The 22,249-nt window shown below is 38.2% G+C and overlaps 1 protein-coding gene across 3 annotated transcripts in view; it reads right to left on the reverse strand.

Moving 5' to 3' along the window:
• Nucleotides 1-22,249, reverse strand: part of Foxj3 (forkhead box J3) — an 87,944-nt gene that overhangs the window by 11,849 nt on the left and 53,846 nt on the right. For 2 of the 3 annotated variants that reach the window (XM_005083845.4, XM_013123450.3), the window contains exons 6-8: nucleotides 17,084-17,185; nucleotides 10,298-10,426; nucleotides 90-264 (exon numbers count right to left, since the gene is read on the reverse strand). In XM_005083845.4, the coding sequence (XP_005083902.2) occupies nucleotides 90-264; nucleotides 10,298-10,426; nucleotides 17,084-17,185 (406 nt within the window). The remainder of the gene's footprint in view (nucleotides 1-89; nucleotides 265-10,297; nucleotides 10,427-17,083; nucleotides 17,186-22,249) is intronic. The other variant, XM_013123451.3, reaches the window with a different exon arrangement.

The raw sequence follows: 22,249 nt of genomic DNA on the forward strand, positions 1-22,249 counted from the left end.
GCTCTAAAATTAAGCAAGTCTAACAGCTGGTCTGTGAAATTAAAACACTTATATTACAAAAAAACAAATGACATTTAAAATAAGCTCACCTTGTTGACTGAGTGACTGCTCAAAAACTGACTTATAAAGACTCCGAAATGAGGCACTGAGATCTTCAAAATTGTATTCCGTGAAAAGTAGTTGTTTATCTCGTTCTGGAAGGTTGTACTGTGGCTGCTGCTGAGGCGTTAATGATTGAGAGACTGGTTCTGGGTGGTTAGTCACCTAATAAAAGACAACAACAAATATAATGGCTTGATAATTGTGCCAACTCTGGAATACAAGTCAATGATCTCAGCCTCTGGCTTTCCCATCATTTAGCCAAGCACACCTTTTTTAAGTGTCATAGAGAAAAATCATTGGTTTTATGAGACAGGGTTTCTCTGTATTGTTTTGGAGGCTGTCAGTCCAGCCTCGCACTCACAGAGATCAGCCTGTCTTTGCCTCCCGAGTACTGGGATTAAATGTGTGCGCCACCACCGCCCAGCTCATTGACACAGATCTTGAAGAACCACAGAAATCCAGTCTCACCTCCACTTGCATAAAAAGACAGTAAGTTCAAAGAAATTCAAAGGCTTGTGAAGACAATGTAAGTAAGACAAGCTGGAACTGGAATTCTCCCATCTCTTCATCCTGATTTTTATAAAGCTACCAATACCACTTCCATCTCTTTGTATCATCTTTATGTAGGTTCAAATACTGTCAGCAGACATATGCCCAAAACAGCACTCTTTATTTTTAGAAGGAATTGAAGTGAACAAGAATGGAAGAGGTAAATAACACAAAAGATTGGAGGCTGTAGTACATATAAGACTGCCCAGCATCTATCTATAAGATCCTGAAAATACTCCTGCCCCCTAAAGAAACCCAAAACAACTGCCAAATCTTTAAACCTAAAGGAGATCCTGAACAAAAGGGAATAGACAGGAGCCTTGAATTACTCAGGTAGCAGAGAAATACCACCAACACCTCAAAACTAAGAAGCAGTGAGTGTATGTTAAGTTTAAAGGGCATGTTTGCACATTTATGCTTATTTGAGTTAGCTGTCTGCATACCATGCCATGTATACAATCATGAGGACTGAAGTTTGGGCCCCTGGAATCCCAGCAGGTCTAAGATAAGATGGAGAATGCTGGCACACTCAAAGGTCAACTAGTCTGATATATGCAGCTGTGAACAAGAATTACCTCTGAAAACAGTACAACCTGAAGTGAGATTTTTTTTAATGACTACAAATTTTCTTTTCTTTTTTTTTTTTGTGGTGCTAGGGATGGAACCCAAGGCCTTGTATATGCTCTGCCACTGAGTTACATCTACGGTCATTCATCAACTGTATTTTTGAAGGATTCTATCAAAGAGTGATAAACTACCATACATTTAGTGTTCTGTAATTTAAGGTCCATATACCCACTGAAATTTTAATTATTCAAAACAATGCTCATAAGGCATTTGTAATAACAAGGAAAATAATAAATTTCTTTTTCTTTCTTTCTTCCTTGGTTTTTCTAATTCCAACTCCAAGGGATCTAAAGGCCTCCACATCCACAGCCACACATGAATACAAAACATCCATACACATAGGGGAAAGGCTCCATCAGTTGCACCCTCGTAATCTTACACACAGCTACATAAATTATAAGGGAAAAACTCAATGGCAGAATATTAATGTCATACTTTGTAATAATTCCCAAACATGGTATTTTATGAAGGGTAAGCTTTCATCCGCCCTCCTATCTTGTGAGACAACCATGGGGCAGTGTCTCATAGGTTCAGTTAGAGATAGGTCTTTCTGTCTTATTCCCAAAATGGCTATTATTGTATGTCATAAACTGCTCAGCTGCCAAATAAAAGCTACTCCTCCACTAGACCAACCCATTATTAATGCAGTCTGTCACATGGTTTGTTGCTGTCATGTGAGATGCAGGGAACAGACACCATTCCGATCTGGCTTACACTGCACAATATGACTTATCAAGAATTCCACACTTTCAAGTTCTATGTAGATTTTTGTTTTGTTTTCTTGAGACAAGGCTTCAGTGTGGAGCCCTGGCTATCCCGGAACTCACCCTGTAGATCAGGCTCCCTAAAACTCACAGAGATCCACCTGCCTCTGCCACCCAAGTGCTGGAATTTAAAAGCATGTGCCACCATTGCCTGGTCCTTTATGTAGATTTTAAAGTTCATCTGTTTAAGTAATAAAACTGCTTAATCACATACAAACTATCTTCTCGGGCTATGAACTTGTAACACAGAGCACTGTCCAATGTTGTCTAAGAAGTATTTGATACTTCATTGGGTTTTTTGTTTGGTTCGGTTTGGTTTTGTTTTTTTGTTTTGTTATTTTGCTTTTTGAGACAGGGTTTCTCAGTGTGGCCCTGCCTATTCTGGAACTCGTTCTGTAGACCAGGATGGCCTCAAACTCAGAGCTCCCTCTACCTCTGCTGGGATAAAAGGTGTGCACCACTACTGCCTGACAACAGTTCATTGTTAAATGAAAACAGCAGTCTATAATGTCTAGTTTAACAGTTTGACACATTCACACAACAGGCATGACATACTTTTGTCCTCTAATTTTGAAGAATGTTCTGTTGTCGCCCACCCCGCCCCTTCTTGGAGACATGGTCTCAGGTATCCCAGTCTGAATCTGAGCTCATGTAGCTAAGACTGGCCTTTTAGCTTCTGATCCTCCTGCCTCCACATCCCAAGTACTGGGATTACCTGTGCCTGTACCACTGGCCCAAACTTAGAGCTGCATGCATGCTAGGCAAGCTCTCTACCAACTGAGCTACATTCTCAGACCCAATAAACGCTTGCTTTTATTTTATGATACTAAGTGCTATTCTTCAATTTCTTTATATCAAGACACTTGACACTTAAGCAACTAAAAATCATTAAATGTTTGCTTACTTCGCTTTATTCTATTCTTTTTATATAGCAATTTCTTCATCTCTTTAATCACCTAAGTATAGTAGGCTCTCCACATCTGTGGGTTCCATGTCTGTGGATTCAACCAAACAGATAAAAAATATTTTTGGGGAAAATTCTTTTACATTGAACAGATAACAGACTGTTTATATTCTCTAAATATAAGAGTGTAACTATTACACATCACATGTATACTATGTTAGATATTTAAGTCATCCAAAAAGGGTTTAAAATAAGTGAATTGAGTAAGCTGTGTGCATTACTCCACCATTATATATAAGGAACTTGAACATTATGCTAGGTAGGTCACTGTCAACTTGATACAAGGTAGTCATCTGAGAACAAGGAACCTCACCTGAGAAGGTGCTTCCATTACATTGGCCTATGAGAAAGCCTGTGGGGCATTAAAAAACAAAACATACACACACACACAAAAAAACCCTAATGACTGCAGTGTTACCCCTGGGCCGGTGCTCCTGGATGCTATAAGAAAGCAGGCTGAGCAAGCCATAAGGAGGAGTAAACCATTACAGCACTCCTCTGTGGCTGCTGCTTCAATTCCTGCCTCCAGGTTTCTGCACTGGGTTTCGGCCTTGATTTCCTAGAGTGAACTGTATGCTATAAGAAAATAAAACTTTGAGTGACTGGGGAAGGCCACAGAGCTTCCCATCCCGGTGGGAGCCAAGCACCCCAGATCCCAGGTCTTCTCTTCCACCAAGGAGACCAGGGGACCAGCTGGTCCTGCAGGACCAGGTAAAACAGGCCCAGCATCCGGGCCTGCATTCCAGTGCCTGGGGATTGCCTGGGAACTGCATAGATATTCCCATCCCAGCGGGAGCCAAGCACCCCAGATTCCAGGTCTTCTCTTCCACCGAGACCAGGAAACCAGCAGATCCAGGTAAACAAGGCCCCCATTCCAGGCATGCCTTTCAATGACTGGGGACAGCCACAGAGCTTCCCATCCCAGCAGGAGCACCCCAGATCGCAAGTCTTCTCTTCCACCAAAGGGACCAGGGGACCAGGTGGGAGACTATGCCCCCCTGATTTCTGGGCTTCTTCTCTACCCACCGGACCAGAACTAGGACGAGGAAGAGAACTACCAGAGTATTGGACTTTCTTGCACCCCCGAAAGGGAACTCTGGTCCCCTATCACCAGACCAGTAAGGGGCTCTTTCTACACCCACTAGAAGGAGAGATGGGAAAGAGACAATACAAAAACACACTCAGCAACAGAAAAACAAATATGACGCCTCCAGATTCTAGAGACTCCACATCAGCTAGACTCCAACATTCCAATGCAAATGAAGAAGAGAATGACCTTAAAAACACCTTCAAGAAAATGATAGAGGCCCTAAAAGAGGATATAGGAAAATCTCTCAAATAAATGGAAGAAAAAACAAACCAAAAAATGCAAGAAATGGAAGAAAAAGCAAACCAAAAAATGCAAGAAATGGAAGAACAAACCAAAAAATTCATAAAATGCAACAAATGGACGAAAAGATGAACTGAAAATTGCAAGAAACAATTCAAACAGTGCAAGGGTTGAAAACTGAAATAGAGACAATAAAAAAAGCACAATCTGAAGAAAGGCTGGAAATAGAAAAGCTGGGCAAACAGTCAGGTACTAGCGATACAAGCATTACCAACAGAATACAAGAGATGGAAGAGAAAATCTCAGGTGTGGAAGATACACTAGGAGAAATGGATTCATCAACCAAAGAAAATCTTAAGTCCAACAAATCCTTAACACAAAAACATCCAGGAAATATGGGATACCATGAAAAGCCAAACCTAAGAATAATAGGTATAGAAGAAGGTGAAGAAAACCACCTCAAAGGGGCAGAAAACATATTCAACAAAATCATAGAAGAAAACTTTCCCAACCTAAAGAAAGACATGCCAAAGAAGGTACAAGAAGCCTACAGAACACCAAATAGAGTGGGTCACCAAAATAAAAGTCCCCTCGCCACATAATAATCAAGACCCCAAATATACAGAATAAAGAAAGAATATTAAGAGCAGCTAAGAAAAAGGCCAAGTAACATGTAAAGGCAAACCTATCAGAATTACATCTGACTTCTCCATGGAAACTATGAAAGACAGAAGGTCCTGGATAGATATTCTACCAACACTAAGAGACCATGGATGCCAGCCCAGACTATACCCGGCAAAGCTCTCAATCACTATAGATGGATAAAACAAAATATTCCATGACAAAACTAGATTCAAGCAATATGTATCTACTAATCCAGCCCTACAGAAAGGAAAATTCCAACCCAAGGAAGTTAACTACAACCAGAAAAACATAGGCATTAGATAATCCCATTTTACCAATAGCCAAAAGAACAAAGGGGTGGAATTCCACACATAATTCCAACAACAACAACCATTACAAATCAAAGAAGAATGAGCAATCAATGGTCATTAATATCCCTCAAAATTAATGGCCTTAACTCACCCATAAAAAGACACAGGCTAACAGAATGGATTTGAAGACAGAACCCATCCTTCTGCTGCATACAAGAAACACACCTCACCCTCAAAGACAGACATTACCTGAGAGTTAAAGGTTGGGAAAAGACCTTCCAATCAAATGGACCCAAGAAACAAGCAGGGGTAGCAATCCTAATATCTAACAAATTAGACTTTAAAATAAAATCAATCAAAAGAGATGAAGGAGGTCATTACATACTCATCACAGGCAAATTCCACCAAGATGAAGTTTCTATCCTGAATCTATGCCCCAAATACAAAGGCATCCACGTTCGTAAAAGAAACATTACTAAAACTTAAATCCCATATAAAGCCCCACACACTTATAGTGGGAGATTTCAACACCCCACTCTCACCACTAGACAGGAATACCAGACAGAAACTCAACAAAGAAGCAAAGGGTCTAATAGAAGTAATGACCCAACTGGGATTAACAGACACTGGAATAATTCCATGCATCTTATCAGACCACCATGAGTTAAAATTAGAATTCAACAACAACACAAATTACAGAAACCCTACAAACTCATGGAAATTGAATAATGCACAACTGCACCATTCCTGGGTCAAAGAAGAAATAAAAAAAAAAAAGAAATTAAAGACTTCCTAGAATTCAATGAGAATGAAGACACAACATACCCAAACCTATGGAACACTTTGAAAGCAGTGCTACGGGGGAAGTTCATAGCACTAAGTGCCCACATGAAGAAAACTGGAGAATAGTTATACTAGAGAATTAAAAGCACAGCTGAAAGCTCTAGAACACAAAGAAGCAAACTCCCCCCAGGAGGAGTAGATGCCAGGAAATAATGAAATTGAGGGATGAAATCAATAAAGCAGAAACTAGGAAAACAATACAAAGAATCAATGCAACGAAGAGTTTGTTCTTTGAGAAAAATCAACAAGATAGACAAACCTTTGTCCAAACTTACCAAACAGCAGAGCGTGAACATGCAAATTAACAAAATCAGAAATGAAAAGGGAGACATAACAACAAACTCTGAGGAAATTCAGAGAATCATCAGGTCATACTTTGAAAACCTATACTCCACAAAATTCGAAAATTTAAAGGAAATGTATGACTTCCTGGATAGCTATCACTTGCCAAAATTAAATCAAGAACAGATAAGTAATTTAAATAGACCTATACCCCCTATGGAAAAAGAAGCAGTCATCAAAAATCTCCCAACCAAAAAAGCCCAGGTCCAGATGGCCTCAGAGCAGAAATCTACCAGAAATTCAAAGAACAGCTTATACCAATTCTTCTCAAAGTATTCTATGCAATAGAAGCAGAAGGGTCTTTGCCAAACTCTTTCTACGAGGCTTCAATAACCTTGATCCCCAAACCACACCAAGACACAACTAAGAAAGAGAACTTCAGACCAATATCCCTCATGAACATTGATGCAAAAATACTCAATTAAATACTGGCAAATCGGATCCAAGAACACATCAAAACAATCATTCACCATGATCAAGTAGGTTTCATCCCAGGGATGCAGGGATGGTTCAACATATGAAAATCCACCATATAAACAAGCTGAAAAACAAAAATCACATGATCATCTCACTAGATGCTGAAAAAGTCTTTGACAAAATCCAACACCCCTTCATGATAAAGGCCTTGGAGAGATCTGGGATAACAGGTACACACCTAAACATAATAAAAGCTATGTACAGCAAACCAACAGCCAACATCAAACTAAATGGACAGACACTCAACGCAATTCCGCTAAAATCAGGAACAAGACAAGGCTGTCCACTCTCTCCATACCTTTTCAATATTGTACTTGAAGTTCTAGCCAGAGCCATACGACAACAAAAGGAGATCAAGGGGATACAAATTGAAAAGGAAGAGGTCAAACTTTCACTATTTGCAGATAGTATGATAGTTCACATAAATGACCCAAAGAACTCTACCAGGGAACTCTTACAGCTGATTAACACCTTCAGCAAAGTGGCAGGCTACAAGATCAACTCAAGAAAATCAGTACCCTACTATATACAGATAGTAAAAGGGCTGAGAAAGAAATCAGAGAAACATCACCCTTTACAATTGCCACAAACAACATAAAATACCTTGGGGTAACGCTAACCAAACAAGTGAAAGACCTGTATCGCAAGAACTTTGAGTCTTTAAAGAAAGAAATTAAAGAAGCCCTCAGAAAATGGAAAGATCTCCCATGCTCTTGGATAGGTAGGATCAATGTAGTAAAAATGGCAATCCTGCCAAAAGCAATCTACAGATTCAATGCAATCCCCATCAAAATACCAGCACAATTCTTCACAGACCTTGAAAGAACAATAAGCAATTTTATATGTAAAAACAAAAGACCCAGGATAGCCAAAACAACCCTGTTCAACAAGGCAACGTCCAGAGGCATCACCATCCCTGACTTCAAGCTCTATTATAGAGCTATAGTCCTGAAAACAGCTTGGTATTGGCACAAAAATAGACAGGTAGACCAATGGAATCAATTGAAAACCCTGATATTAACCCACACATGTATGAACATCTGATCTTTGACAAAGAAGCTAAAAATATACAATGCAATAAAGAAAGCATCTTCAACAAATGGTGCTGGCATAACTGGAGGCTGGCATGTAGAAGAATGCGGATCGATCCAAGTCTATCGCCATGCACAAAAACTTAAGTCCAAATGGACCAAAGACCTCAACATAAATCCAGCCACACTGAACCTCTTAGAAGAGAAAGTGGGTGGTACCCTTGAACGAATTGGTACAAGAGACAGCTTCCTGAACATAACACCAGTAACACAGGCTGTGAGATCCACAATTAATAAATGGGACCTCCTGAAACGGAGAAGCTTCTGTAAGGCAGAGGACACAGTAAGCAAGACAAAAAGCCCACAGAATGGGAAAAAATTTCACTAACCCCACATCTGACAGAGGGCTGATCTCCAAAATTTACAAAGAACTCAAGAAGCAAGTCTCCCAAACACCAAAGGATCCAATTAAAAAGTGGGATACAGAACTAAATAGAGGATTCTCAGTAGAGGAGTCTAAAATGGCTGAGAGGCACTTGAGAAAGTGCTCAACATCCTTAGCCATTGGAAATGCAAATCAAAACAACTCTGAGATACCATCTCATTCCTGTCAGAATGGCTAAAATCAAAAACACCAACGACAGTTTATGCTGGAGAGGATGTGGTGAAAGGGGAACACTCCTCCACTGCTGGTGGGAGTGTCAACTCGTACAGCCACTTTGGAAATCAGTATGGAGATTCCTCAGAAAAATGGGAATAAACCTACCACAAGACCCAGCAACTCCACTCTTAGGCATATATCCACAAGATGCCCATTCATACAACAAGGATATCTGTTCCACTATGTTCATAGCAGCATTATTTGTAATAGCCAGAACTTGGAAGCAACCTAGATGCCCCTCAACCGAAGAGTGGATAGAGAAAATGTGGTACATTTACACAATGGAGTACTATTCAGCACAAAAAAAAAAAAAAAAAAAAAAAACCAATGGAATCCTGAAATTTGCAGGCAAATGGATGGCACTAGACGAAACCATCCTGAGCGAGGTAACCTGGTCACAAAAAGAGAAACATGGCATGTACTCTCTCATATATGGATTTTAGACATAGATCTGGGAAGTGCCAGCATACAATCCCATGGCCAGAGAGTCTGGGAAACAGAACCTTCATTCCGTGGCTGATGGAAGCAGAGGCAGACTCCCATGGCTAAGTACTGAGCTGAACTCAAGGAATCCAATGACAGAGAGGGAGGACTGATTAGCAAAGGGATTAAGACTGGACTGGTTTAACTCCCAGAAACAGCTGATCTGACAAGGGTTAGCTCTTGAATCCCAGACTGATGCCCTGAATGTGGGTGCCAGTGAGGAGGCCTAGATAATTTATTGAGCCTTGGGTAGTAGATCAGTATTTATCCCGGGTATACAAATGGACTTTGGACTCCCATCCAACAATGAGAGATGCACTCTCACCCTGAACTCTTTGGGGGAGGGTCTAGGCCCTGCCCTGGATGAACTGACAGACTATGGACACCCCCATGGAGGGCCTCACCATCCCTGGGGAAATGAGGGGATATTGGGAGGGTGGGGGTTGGTGGGAGGGCACAGGAGGAAGGGAGGGAAAGGGAGAGGGACCTGGAATTGACATGTGAAGCAACCTTGTATCTAATTTAAATTTTAAAATTTTATATATATATGTACATGAAAAGCTTTTCCTTCCCAATATGCTTTAGGTCATGGTATCACAGGAACAGAAACCTAAGTAGAACAAGCATTCTTTGATTTTCATGCCCATGGGTGAAGAAGAGAGGCTTTGTATCTTTGTCCTGTGTGTTTATACTACTTTTTGTTCCTAGAATATGGAGAGGTCAGTTTTAAACCAATGAACAGTATGTTGTGCAACTCTTGGACTCTGTACTGTTTAACAGGAAGGCCTGTAACCAGATTATGCAAAAAGAACACCTGATAATCCAAGGGTCATCGTCTTATAGGAGGTAACAAGTGAATACAGGAGTAATAATATTTATATACAAGTCACTTTACAGCAAGACTTTGTTTTCCAGACTGAAAAAATAAGTCTACTCTACCAACTTAATGTATTAATTGACTGGAGAGATACACATTTCATCTTTCTTTCACTTATTTATATGTATGTGGTGGTATGCTTGTGCCATGCTGCACATGTGAGACCAGAGGATAACTTGCAGGAGTCAGTTCTTTCCCTGTTTCTAGAGATAGAATCTGTGGAGCTACCTCATTAGCCCACATCCTCATTTTTTTAAGTATGCTTCGTTGAATTTTTGTACTAATTAAGAAATTAACTTCATCAGAACTTACCGGTGTGTAACTATGCACACTTCCAACACTGTTCAAATTAACAGATGCCAAACTCTGGTCTGAGAGACTGTTGTTAAGGCTGCTTCTTGGGCTATCACTACCATCCTGATCAGTGTTGTACAATGTTACCTGGAATGAAAAGAAAAATCACACCTGAATGCACAGTTCCTACAGTGAAGAGGGTTGTAAAGAAGCACTACAAAACCAAAACTGAGCCTTCCGCAAGAAACAAAAGCCAGTGGTCTTTCCTTCAGGATTTGTGCCAACTCTATATTCAAATGTTAATTCCTTATTCACCATGAAACAATTTTCTTACTGGTCTCAAACTAAAGTACATACCTGTCTAGAACATGAACTAAATGTAGCAGGTGTAATTATTAAACACTTAATATCAGAAGGTAATAAAAAAATCTATTATGTAGAGTTTTATATGTGGTGGATGTAATCATGAATGCACATAAGTGTGCTCCCTTTTTAAAAAAAAGGCATCATAGTATTTCTAAAATTAAAAACATATACTCATAAAACTATGGATATGTGATATAATTTTAAAATTGGCATATTTTAACAAATTTTAATTGATTAATTCACTTAAAATAGCCATTAACCCAACTACATGTTAACATTAAATGTTTCATTCCAGTAAACAAGTAAAATGAAACAATGATGGTCTGCATTTTTGTAATTTCTCAATGTCTGACTTGATAGGAAACAGCAAGCTTCTCATTAGATGCTTCCACATGCAGTCTGGTGATGTGTTGCAAGCTCAAAAAGCATTAATGAGTTTCCCACTTAACTGTGGACAGTCTTTGATACATCAAAACATGCCAACTATCAAGTTGAAATATGGAATTAGAGACCATGGCAATAACCTTTTAACACTCAGTTAAAATCTGTTTTACCTTGTACATTATTTTCCACACATAATGTTATTACATCATCTGGAATATAATTTCTTTTTTTGTTTTTTGTTTTTTCGAGACAGGGTTTCTCTGTATTGTTTTGGAGCCTGTCCTGGAACTCGCTTGATAGACCATGCTTGGTCTCCAACTCACAGAGATTCACCTGCCTCTGCCTCCCGAGTGCTGGGATTAAAGGCGTGCACCACCACCGCCCGGCTGGAATATAATTTCTTAAGTGACATTCTAAGTGTTGACATATTTCACTATCACACCTGTTAACATCAACCCAATCCCACTAGAGACATCTTAACAGTAAGAAGGTAGCAGACTCATGTAGTGGAGTTTCCTAAACTTCTAGGTTTTTCAGTTGAAATATTTTACCACAGGAACCAGATAATGCTGTTTTTCTTGAAGCAGCAGAATCACCGTGTTCATTTGTAAAATATCATTTGCCAACACTCAAAGTAAACAATCTGTCACAGTTATTCTTTCAAGGGAAAACATTAATCTGTGAACACAGTAGTTGCCAACTCAAGGACACACATACTTTTAAGCACTCATTGTACTCTGTACACAGAAGTGTTTTTGCATTCTCCCCACAGAATACTAAACAGACATGTTTTGTGTGGTAACAATTAATAAAACTTTTTTCTGCTTTACCAAAGTAAACCTAGTTTTAAGTTTTGCGTAGTTTGATACCTGTGGCAGTGAAGAATACAAAGACCTACTAGAGTACAGAGGATGTCACTGCCTGAACTGGGCTACAATGCCAGTAGGCTACCACTGGTTTTGGCGCAACTACAAATATAAAAATATGTTATTGTGAAGCCAGTTCTGACCTCAATGGACTCACTACTATGTTACCTCAGACACCAACAGTTGACTACATTTTGGGAAGGGCTGATACTCCTCACAGTTTTCCCCAAGCCCCACTGATGCTCTTCCTAACCCATCCATGTCAGCAGCCACCCTCAGCCTGTTTCACTATATGGATATCTACAACTTCTGACAGGTTCTCCTATTTTAGAATTATTTATGGTTACTCTTTCCCAAGGCCTTGTTTCCTATTGTATTATCTGCTCTAAATATTACTGCCTTCCTCCTATTAAAATATTTTATATGGCTGAGAACTTTATCATTATCTTTTACAATTTAGACTTCAGGTCGATCTAAAACTGATTTTTCTACACAGAAAATGATTTTTCCTTGTACATTTAATGAAGATATTGCCAGATTTATTCAAAGACACCTTGAAATTCTACAGCACTGGACCACTTATTGTTCACTGTCTGCTTTCTGAATATTAATGCAATGTGACCAGCTGGCCCCTGCTGCCATGACATCTCTACCATAATGAGTGTAAAACTTTCCTCCCTTAAATTATTTCTAGTCAGGTACTCTGTCACATGAATGAGCAACTAACTACTACAAAGGGCAATTGCCTTACCAACTAAACCATCCCCCAGGCCCTTATTTATTTTTGGCTATCTGGCTTCTCACAATCTCAGTTTGTCATTTTTCTACATTCCTTTGGACTTCCCTCCCCAAAAGCATATCAGGATTTTGACTGACATCATTATTAGCATCAACTGGGAAAAACTGACTTCTACAATAGTCTTCTACATAAAAAAAATATGTATTTACTTAGTTATAGCTTTACTTTCTGTCAATGATTAAGTTTCATGTAGAATTCATCTTTATTTAATTCTAGATACTTGGCATATTTTAATGCTAAATGAAATGCTTCCCTTATTCCCTTAAATATACTGAGCCAGTGAGATATCTCAACAGGAAAACAAATTTGCTGCCAAGTATGATGACCTTAGTTTAATCTCTAGACTCCTCGTCCCCCATGGTGGAAGGAGCAAAATAACTCTAGAAAGTTGTCCTCTGACTTCCACGAGTGTGCTGGAGTCTCTGTGCCCATCCTCCTCACCACAGTTAATTAAATGTTGATCTAATATCAAGAGATTTTATTAAATTTACATCTTTAAACACTTTCATATATTCTTTTGAGTTTTCTATGTAATCAAGCTATCTGTGAATGACAACTCAAGAACTTCTTTTATCTCCCCATGTGTTATTTCCCCGTGTGTCTACACAGTATCTTCAATGTGTCTTTTAGCTTCTCTGTGAACAGTATTCATAATAGTCTTAATGATCCTTTCTAGACTACTTCTGCCATCCATGTTATTTCTGGTCTGTCTGCAGAAATTCTCCACATTACTGGCTGTTTCTTCCTACTTCTTTCTCTGTCTCCTGGCCTTTTCTGATGTTTTGACACCAGTGCTAGGGCTGTAAGTGTGCAGTACCACACTCAGCTGCTGCCTGGTACTTTCTTACCTCATACCAGATATGACTTTCACCTTTTCCAAAAATGTGTTTTTGTGTCCTTAGAAATGGTCTCTGGCGCCGGGTGGTGGTGGCGCAACGCCTTTAATCCCAGCACTCGGGAAGCAGAGGCAGGCGGATCTCTGTGAGTTCGAGGCCAGGCTGGACCGACAGCCTCCAAAACAATACAGAGAAACCCTGTCTCGGAAAAACAAAAAGAAAAAAAAATGTTCTCTGGCTTCTCACTTGATTACGGTTATCTAAAATACTTTCTATTTCACTTTCTTTCTCATTTTCTTACCATTGTACTTCACCGTATGTTTTGTTTTGCTTGTTTTCAGACACTTAAGTCATCAACATTTAACCTTTGAGAGACCTATTATATATAATCAAGGCCATTACTTTGTATCTCACAGGCTTACATCACTTGTATTTTGTGTGTATTTGTATTTTTCACTGACTAACAATCATTTTCTAATTTATATATTCCTTTGACCCATGGGGTAAGTTAAGAGCATCCTGTTTTACAAATTCTGGAGGAACTTTCTGACTATCCTTTGCTATGACTTCTAAGCCTATTTCTATTGTATTGGAAAATACAATCTGAATGCTATAACATGTCTTCCAAATTTGCTGGGACCTTCTCTATGACCTAAGATAAATCAATATGATGATTGATTTTGGTAACTACTGCATATTCTGCAACTGTTGTAAATTTAGATTTTCTAATTTGTGTACAAACTTTCTACAATTCTAATGGAATTTTTTTAGTTTGTTACCATGATCTTGATTTTCTTGTTCTGGGTTTATAAACAAGTTAAAATCTACCTTTATGAATAATGATCTGTCCATTTCTTCTTTCAATCCTGTCTGTTTTTGAGGGTATGCTATTAAATGTACACAAACTAATTACATGTACAAAAATTGTTTCTCAATAAAATACAAATACTCCCTTATAAAATACAACTTTTCACCTAAGATGTATCCTTTATAAGCAGTGCAAAGCTGGGTTTTTCTTCCCCTAACCAGTATGAAACTTTTGTCTTTTAAGCCAAGTATTGTTTGTATTTACATTTCATGTTGTTCCTGGTGTAATTAGATTTAAATATTACTTTTTTTCCTTCCATTTGTTCTTTCCCTTCCTACTTTTGGGATTTATTATATTTCCTTATTGCACTGGTATATTCTTTTTACTTTTTTGTTTTTTAATAATCTGCAGCAGTGGTTTATAAGGCATGGAATTTTGAGCTGTAATTATAGGAATTATAGCTCTAGATCATCTCCATTTGGAATTTAGCTGGCCTTCTAACAAGAATACTCACCCATCACTCTATCAACAGCTGAGGCTAGTCTATCATGTTCTGTCCTTACAGAACAAACTCTACACAATATAACTTGACAGCCTGAAGTATTCACCACAGCTCTCACTGAAGACTGTGAAGTGCAATTTTTGTCCCCTGTCTGGAAAGACAGCTAGATTTCTGGCTAGTGATGAGTCAACTGCTTTGTTTATAAATCTGAGCCCAAGCTAGCAGAATTCGGATTTAATAAATACTTAAAAAGTGCATATTGCTTACAGAAACCTCAACTCCTGACAGTCCCCAGGGTCTTGTCTCCTAAATATCCATTCATTTCATATCCCCTTCCTTTGGTTTCTGTAACCCTCATTCATGCTTGCTCCAGGCTGCTGTTCTCTGGCAGCTGTCATGGAATGACAGAAATGCCCCAAAGGAAAATTTTATCACGCCCTATGTATTTGCCTGGTCCCTGAATCACTAGCTGTCTCTGTCTCCACTGCCTCCTTCCTCTTTGGCCTCACATGAACACATGTGTTTTTGTGTGTGTTTGTATGTGTTGGGTAGAGAAAGACAGGCAGAGTGGATTTTCTTTATTAGGTATCTGAAAAAGAAATCTAAGACTGCAACTTCTAGGATATCACATGACTTGATCAGGAAATCCTAATATCATTTCTTGGGTCCTAATAACCTCAGCTGTCCATGTTTAATCCCTAAGCATCTCTTAAGACTACTGCAAAAGCTCTTTGGGGATACTGGTTTCAAATCATACAATTCATCATAAATTTTTCAGTTTAGCTGCCATCATTAGAAATACTATTTAGATGTACAGATGTCTAGGCCCTATTCACAAAGACAGACAAACTGTTAAGACATCACAGAACTCCATCACAACCAGGAAATTCACACAAACACTCCCTTCCCCCTAAGTGACTGTGATCATTCCACAGACTTCTGTGTGAAAAGAAAAATTATTATACCACCACCCCCAGGGTCCTTTCAAAATTGAAGTATGATTATGTCAGGAATAAGACCATGACAATCTTTACCTTCTCATAAGGTTCATGATATATATACATATATATATATATATATATATACACACACACACACACACATTTGTACTTACATATGTGCATGAGAAAAATGAAGAGTGAAAAGCAGAAACAGTGCAGACTTATAAGCTAGAAAGAGCAGAAGGCAAAAGCTATAGGAACAAGGTGAAAGCAAGAGTGAAGAGTATGAGCACGAGTAACAGAGATGCATGGCCTCAAGACTCTGTGGTCCACAGCAAGAGGCAACTCATGAGGCTTCCAACGCACGTTAAGACTTCTGACAAAGAATTGTCTTAGAAAGGAGAATTTGCAGTCCACTGTGTAGCTAATTGCCAACATAACCCCCCCCCAAAAAAACCAGCAGACTACCAAATGCAATTTCTGGGTATATTCTTCTAGACTTAAGTATCACAAAAAACAGGTCGACTACCATTATAATATCTCTATATAGCTGTTTGAATTATGCACACTGCTTGTTTTAATGGATCCTGTTGACTGGGAGATGGGGCCTGAACATCTGTAAGTGACTATCTTGATTAGACTAACTGATGTGGGAAGACCCATCTTAACTGAGGGTAGGACTGTCCCTGGGTGGAGGTCCTGGGCCATAGAGAAATGGAGAATTCATCACTCTGTGACCCTGGCTCCCTGCCAGGATGGACCGTACTCTTAAGTTGTGGGTCAGGATAAGCCCTTTCTCCCTCACATTATTTGTCAGAGTACTTTTTAAAATCAACAAGAAAAAAAACTAAGATAGAAACTTTCCATAAAATTTGGCAATTTTTTCCTTCAACCATGTACTTAAAAAGCCAACCAAGAAAATACTAAGTGGAGCATGCCTTTAGTCCCAGCACTCAGGAGGCATAGGCAGGCGGATCTCTGTGAGTTCCAGGCCAGTCTGGTCTACAGAGTGAGTTCCAGGACAGCCTCGAAAACAATACAGAGAAACCCTGTCTGGAAACCCCCCCCCCAAAAAAAAAAGAAAAGAAAAGAAAAGAAAAGAAATACTACTAGCTCAGAGATTCTATTAATTGGAACCAGCAGAGCCAAAAGCTTAAATTAGCACATAACTTCTCAGTAGGCACCTTCCAATTTCTCCCAACAAATATTTGAACTTCACAATATACAACTCTATTGCCAATATAAAAGTAAACTAAATATATTACTCAAGGACATTTAACAATGTTTAAAAAGTGGAATTACTTTGTTAGTCACAGTGTTGATTGCCAGGGTTGGAGAGGCACTTCCCGAAATTATACACTCCATTCCCAAAGAATCTGAATCTATGCTATATGGAGTTGAGGCCTAAAATACAAGAACAAAATAAACAATCATTAGCTCATATATCCAACAATTTGACACAGTTTGGAGGGATCTTATCTAATTCTCCAACATCCAGTTTTGTGCTTTTTAAATATATGTACCTATTAAAATCCCTTCTACATTCTCACTATATTACAGTGTGCTACTGACCTTATCCTATCAAGTCTACTGGTACGGCTACCCCCTTACAACTTCAGTTTGTCTCATGATAGAGCAGTGCGGGGAGGGGGGGGGGCTAGTCTCTAACAATCTTCCCACTTCTCCTTTTCAGCTATAGTTATCTACTCATAGATGCAGGCTTAGGACTACCTTTCCCAGACTTATCTGCACGTGATTATGCGAATGGTCAATAGAATGTGAGTAATATATGGGCCATCTGCAGCTTTTCTTTGAAAGGTACTTGCTTGCCTGAAATCTCTCTCGCTCACATTATGCACTGGAACATACATATAATGGAAATAGTCTTGTTTATCCTGAAAGGTGAGTTAGGCAACAACTGAGAAACACTGAGAAAACAATATTAAAAAGAATCTGAGTGACAGCATTCAACAAGGCTGTGTATCCCTCTGGCCCAATCTATACCTCTGCCTTCACCTGAGAAATAGATATCTCTAGTTTAAGCCTCTCTGATATAGCATTCTTATTACTTGCACATAAAAGTAACAAAACAATATCCTAGATAATATGTCTTATGCACTGTTAGACATGAGTTTCTGAAACAGTACACAATGTTGTCTGCATTTAAAGAGTGTGTGTTTCTCAAAAATTCAACATCAATGTTAAAGGTTAAGAAAGGTAAATATGAATACTTGTGACCATTGTGCCAGTTTCTCTGGCAAGAACACTCACCCTCACATGCCACAACTGAGCGCAGGCTCTTAAAGGCTTTTACTTGGGGCTAGTGGCATCATTTAGTAACAGCAATTATGGGCTTGCATGAGGCCCAAGGCTCTGGATTCATCCTAACCCCACCCCCAAAGCAACAAGAAGCCCTAAGGACAAAATAATCAACAGAAGCCCATCTAAGATTAAGATGTTATAATGAAACAGATCTTAAAGTGACTATTAATATACTCATAAAATAAAGATCACTTGAACAAAAATAAGGGAAAGCTCAGTGAAGAATTAAAGGCACAAAAATGAATTTAAAAAACTAAGTAAATACTATTTGTGAAAGAATAATAATCAGTGGGATAGGCTTTATATAAGAATAGAAAAGAATTAGTAAACTAAAGGGATTATCAATAGGAACCATCTAACCTGAACAACAAAAACCAGAGAGTTTCAAAAGTTTTGTGAGTCAATAGGTCTCATCAGACACTTTACAATTTCAGAACTGACAAGTGCTTTTTTATAAAGTAGGATACAAAAATGTATTAAGAACCAGTATTTTTTCTATAGTCTGAGCTCTCCATCAAAATCTGTTAATCAAGCTAGCCAGAGTGAACACTTTTACAACAAAAATTACAAACTACTTTAGAAAAAACTAAAAAGGAAGAAAGACCTATCACATGTATGAGAAGAACACTGTTAAAATATTCGCACTACCTAAATAAGTTATAAATTCTGTGCAATACTCAAAAGAGCATTCTTCACAGAACCAGGAAAACCAACCAACTTAAACTTATATAAAAGAAAAAATAACAAAAAAACAAACCAAAGCCAATTTTGAACAAAAAGAGCAAAGCTATAGATATCACAACACCTGATTTCTATACATACAACAGAGTCACAGTAACAAAAACAACACAATACCAATAAGTCAATGGACCAGAACAGACAACCCAGAAATAAATTCACCCATTCTCAGTGTGCTGGTTAACTTTTTCATCAACTTGATAGAACTATGGAAGCACCAAAAAAAGCAATAATTAAGAAATGAAATCACATAAAACTAACAGACAAGAACAGTGATGAGGCATCCACACAACACAAGATGTCAGCTGTTCATCTGACAAGGGCTAGTAGCTACACAATCAGTTCAATTAAAAGGTGGTAAATGTTCTAAAAATACACTTCTCAAAAATCCATGAAAAAGTCAGACATGGTGGCACATGCCTTTAATCCTAACACTTGGAGAGGCAGAGGCAGGTTAATTCAAGGTCATCCTGACCTACATAGCAAAGTCAAAGACGGCCTGAGTGCAGAGTCCCCGTATCAAAAACAAAACAAAAAGAATACATAAAAACAACGTTGAATATGATTAAGAATGAAAAATGCAAATTAAACTCAGAATAACAACTTATCAAAACACAGAAAAATGCTAATATGATGCAATAATAAAGAAATGCTCATACACTGTCAGGAGCAATGTAAGTAAAGCCACTACAGTAATCAGTATAAAGTTCCTCAAAAATTAAAATTAGGGGCTGGAGAGTCAACTCAGCCATTAAGTGCACTTGTCCTTCCAGAGGACCAGGGTTTGGTTCCCAGTACCCACATGGCAGTTTATAACTGCTGTCTAGGCTCCAAGGGATCCAATGCCCTCTTTTGACCTCTGTGGGAACCAGGCAGGCATCTGGTATAGACATACATTAAGGCAAAACACTCAGTCGCATAAAATAATAAAATAAATTCAGAACCACATCACTCAGCTCTCCTACTCCGTGGTATGCAACAATGAAGACAACACTATATGTGCCCATACATATCAGAGCTATTCTTAACAGCTAATTGTGAATAAATATAGTATGCATTTAAGTGTGCATATATACATGTATATATTTATACATACACAAAATGGAGTATTTTTCAGCCATGAGGAATGAGATCTTGTCATTTGCAGGAAATTAAGGACATCGTGTTAAATGAAATAAGGTAGATAAAGAAAGACAAGCTTAATGTTTACATATTCTCATGTGTGGAAACTAAAAAGAACCCTTCCTTAAGTTGCTTTTGCAATCTAAAATAGAAGAGTGAACAAGGCCAGGCAGTAGTGGCGCACGCCTTTAATCCCAGTACGCAGGAGGCAGAGGCAGGCGTATCTCCGTGAATTTGAGGCCATCCTAGTCTATAAAGCTACACAGAGAAACCCTGTCTCAAAATTTAAAAATAAAAATTAAAAAGAGTGAATGAATACTGATGACTGAGTAGAAGTCCCAATCAACTCGGGCACCATGAACTCATGATGCATGCAGACATGGAAATACCATTGTAAACACCATTAATCAATACAATTTTAAAAATACCTAGTTGATATGATTGAGGATAATATAGAGAAAGAGACAGAAAAACAAAGAAACAACGACTTAACATTTGGAAATTCAGCAAAAGACACATCTGAAAATTTGAGCTGTTCACTGAACCATGATAAGGACAAACACAAAGGGAAAAGAAAATCATACTTAGATACATCTAACTGATCCTGGAAAACAAGCACAGAAAACATCTAAAGAAAAAGAGCAAATGGATTATTAATAGAAAAATGATTGTGCGTTTCTCACCAAAAATGACAGTAACACAGTGAAAACCTCAAAACTCGAACAAACAAAAGTAAGCCAATCCATAATATAAATATTCAACACAATGGGCATGATGCAAGGACTGCTAAGTTTCAGGCCTGTCAAGGCTATAAACAAGAAATCTATCTCAACACAACCACACACAGTAAGCGCATACATGCACACGCTCATGTGATAAAGATATCCCTCTTTCAAAGATAAGGAAAGTGAGTGGATTTATTGGTAAAAGACATACCTAAAAGTTCTTCTAGCCAAAGGGGAATTATATAGAAAACTTGGGACTTTGAGGTACACACTAAAGCACCAGAGGGCTGGCTTTCCCCCTCAACTCAGCAATTCATTAAAGCACAAAAATGGAAGATGATACACAAGACTATTTTCCTCTTAAGTTTTAAAATTCATGTATGATTGATTATTCAAGGCAAAAATTACAGAATGGTCTTTTAAGAACTGTCAGCATATACAGATAATATAAAACAATGAGGGAGAGTCATAGTGAGGAAAGTAGCAAAGATGCCTACATGAAATTTACTGTGAATGTGAAATTGTATATTCACACACACACTTAGATATAGTTTAAAAAGTCAATAAGTAAATTAGCACAGAACACTAAAGTATATCTAAGCTAAAAAAAAAAAAGGTTCCAAACAAAAACATACTATAGATGTATACTAACCAAACAAATTAAATGTTTTTAAAAAAATGCTCCAAAAAAAAAAAAGCAGCAAATATCACATAGGAACAAAGAGCAAGACTCAGAGAACTGGAAGGAAAGGAAAACTGTTAGTATTTGTAGATAATGTAATTATTCAGAGAGTAATCCAGGTCATTTAAAATGATAAATACAACTAACAAGATCATAGGATAAAAGGCCAACAGACTCCCCTCACAAACCAACAAACAAAACAAATTTATATGCTTGCAAAAGCAACTGGAAATGTTTAAAACTCAACTTATAATAGCATTATGAAACAAAATATTCAGAATTAACTCTAACTAGAAATAGGCAAGCCCTTTATGCTGAAAACTAAAATTCCATACAAAGTTGGAGTTGATATCAAGATATGTTTTTCCCCCAGATTAGTGGTATCCTGAGTGAGAAAATGCATGGAAATGATGAGAAAGTTTCATTTAACATTTATGAAATTTCACAAGTAGTAAGGTATTGAAATATTCAAGTTATGAAACTTTATGCACTTAACTGTACACAAACTATCCCTTAGTAGTGTATATTTTAAAAAAAAATCCTACCCAGTCATTAGAAACCTTCAACTATGTACAGGATGTGTTTGCCCTAGGAGATTTTGTTTACAAGCATACATTGGAGGCAGCATGCAGTACCTCCCAAGTAGTACACACTGGGCATTCTTACACAGCTTAAATATTCTACAGCTAAGAGGAAGAATGTAGGTTGGCATTCCTTCCTCGGCACACTTTTACCTTTCCTTTAAACATATCCTTACTCATTCTCAGACTCAACTGAGAAACTGAGTCACAAATAATAACATGACAATCTTAAAAACATGGTCAGATCAGACTATCCTCTAGAAGAATGTCATCTTGGGCCAGCTGGATGGCCCACCAG

The sequence above is a fragment of the Mesocricetus auratus genome, unplaced genomic scaffold (assembly GCF_017639785.1).
Source record: "Mesocricetus auratus isolate SY011 unplaced genomic scaffold, BCM_Maur_2.0 Super-Scaffold_100014, whole genome shotgun sequence".
In the NCBI taxonomy this organism is placed as follows: Eukaryota; Metazoa; Chordata; class Mammalia; order Rodentia; family Cricetidae; genus Mesocricetus; species Mesocricetus auratus.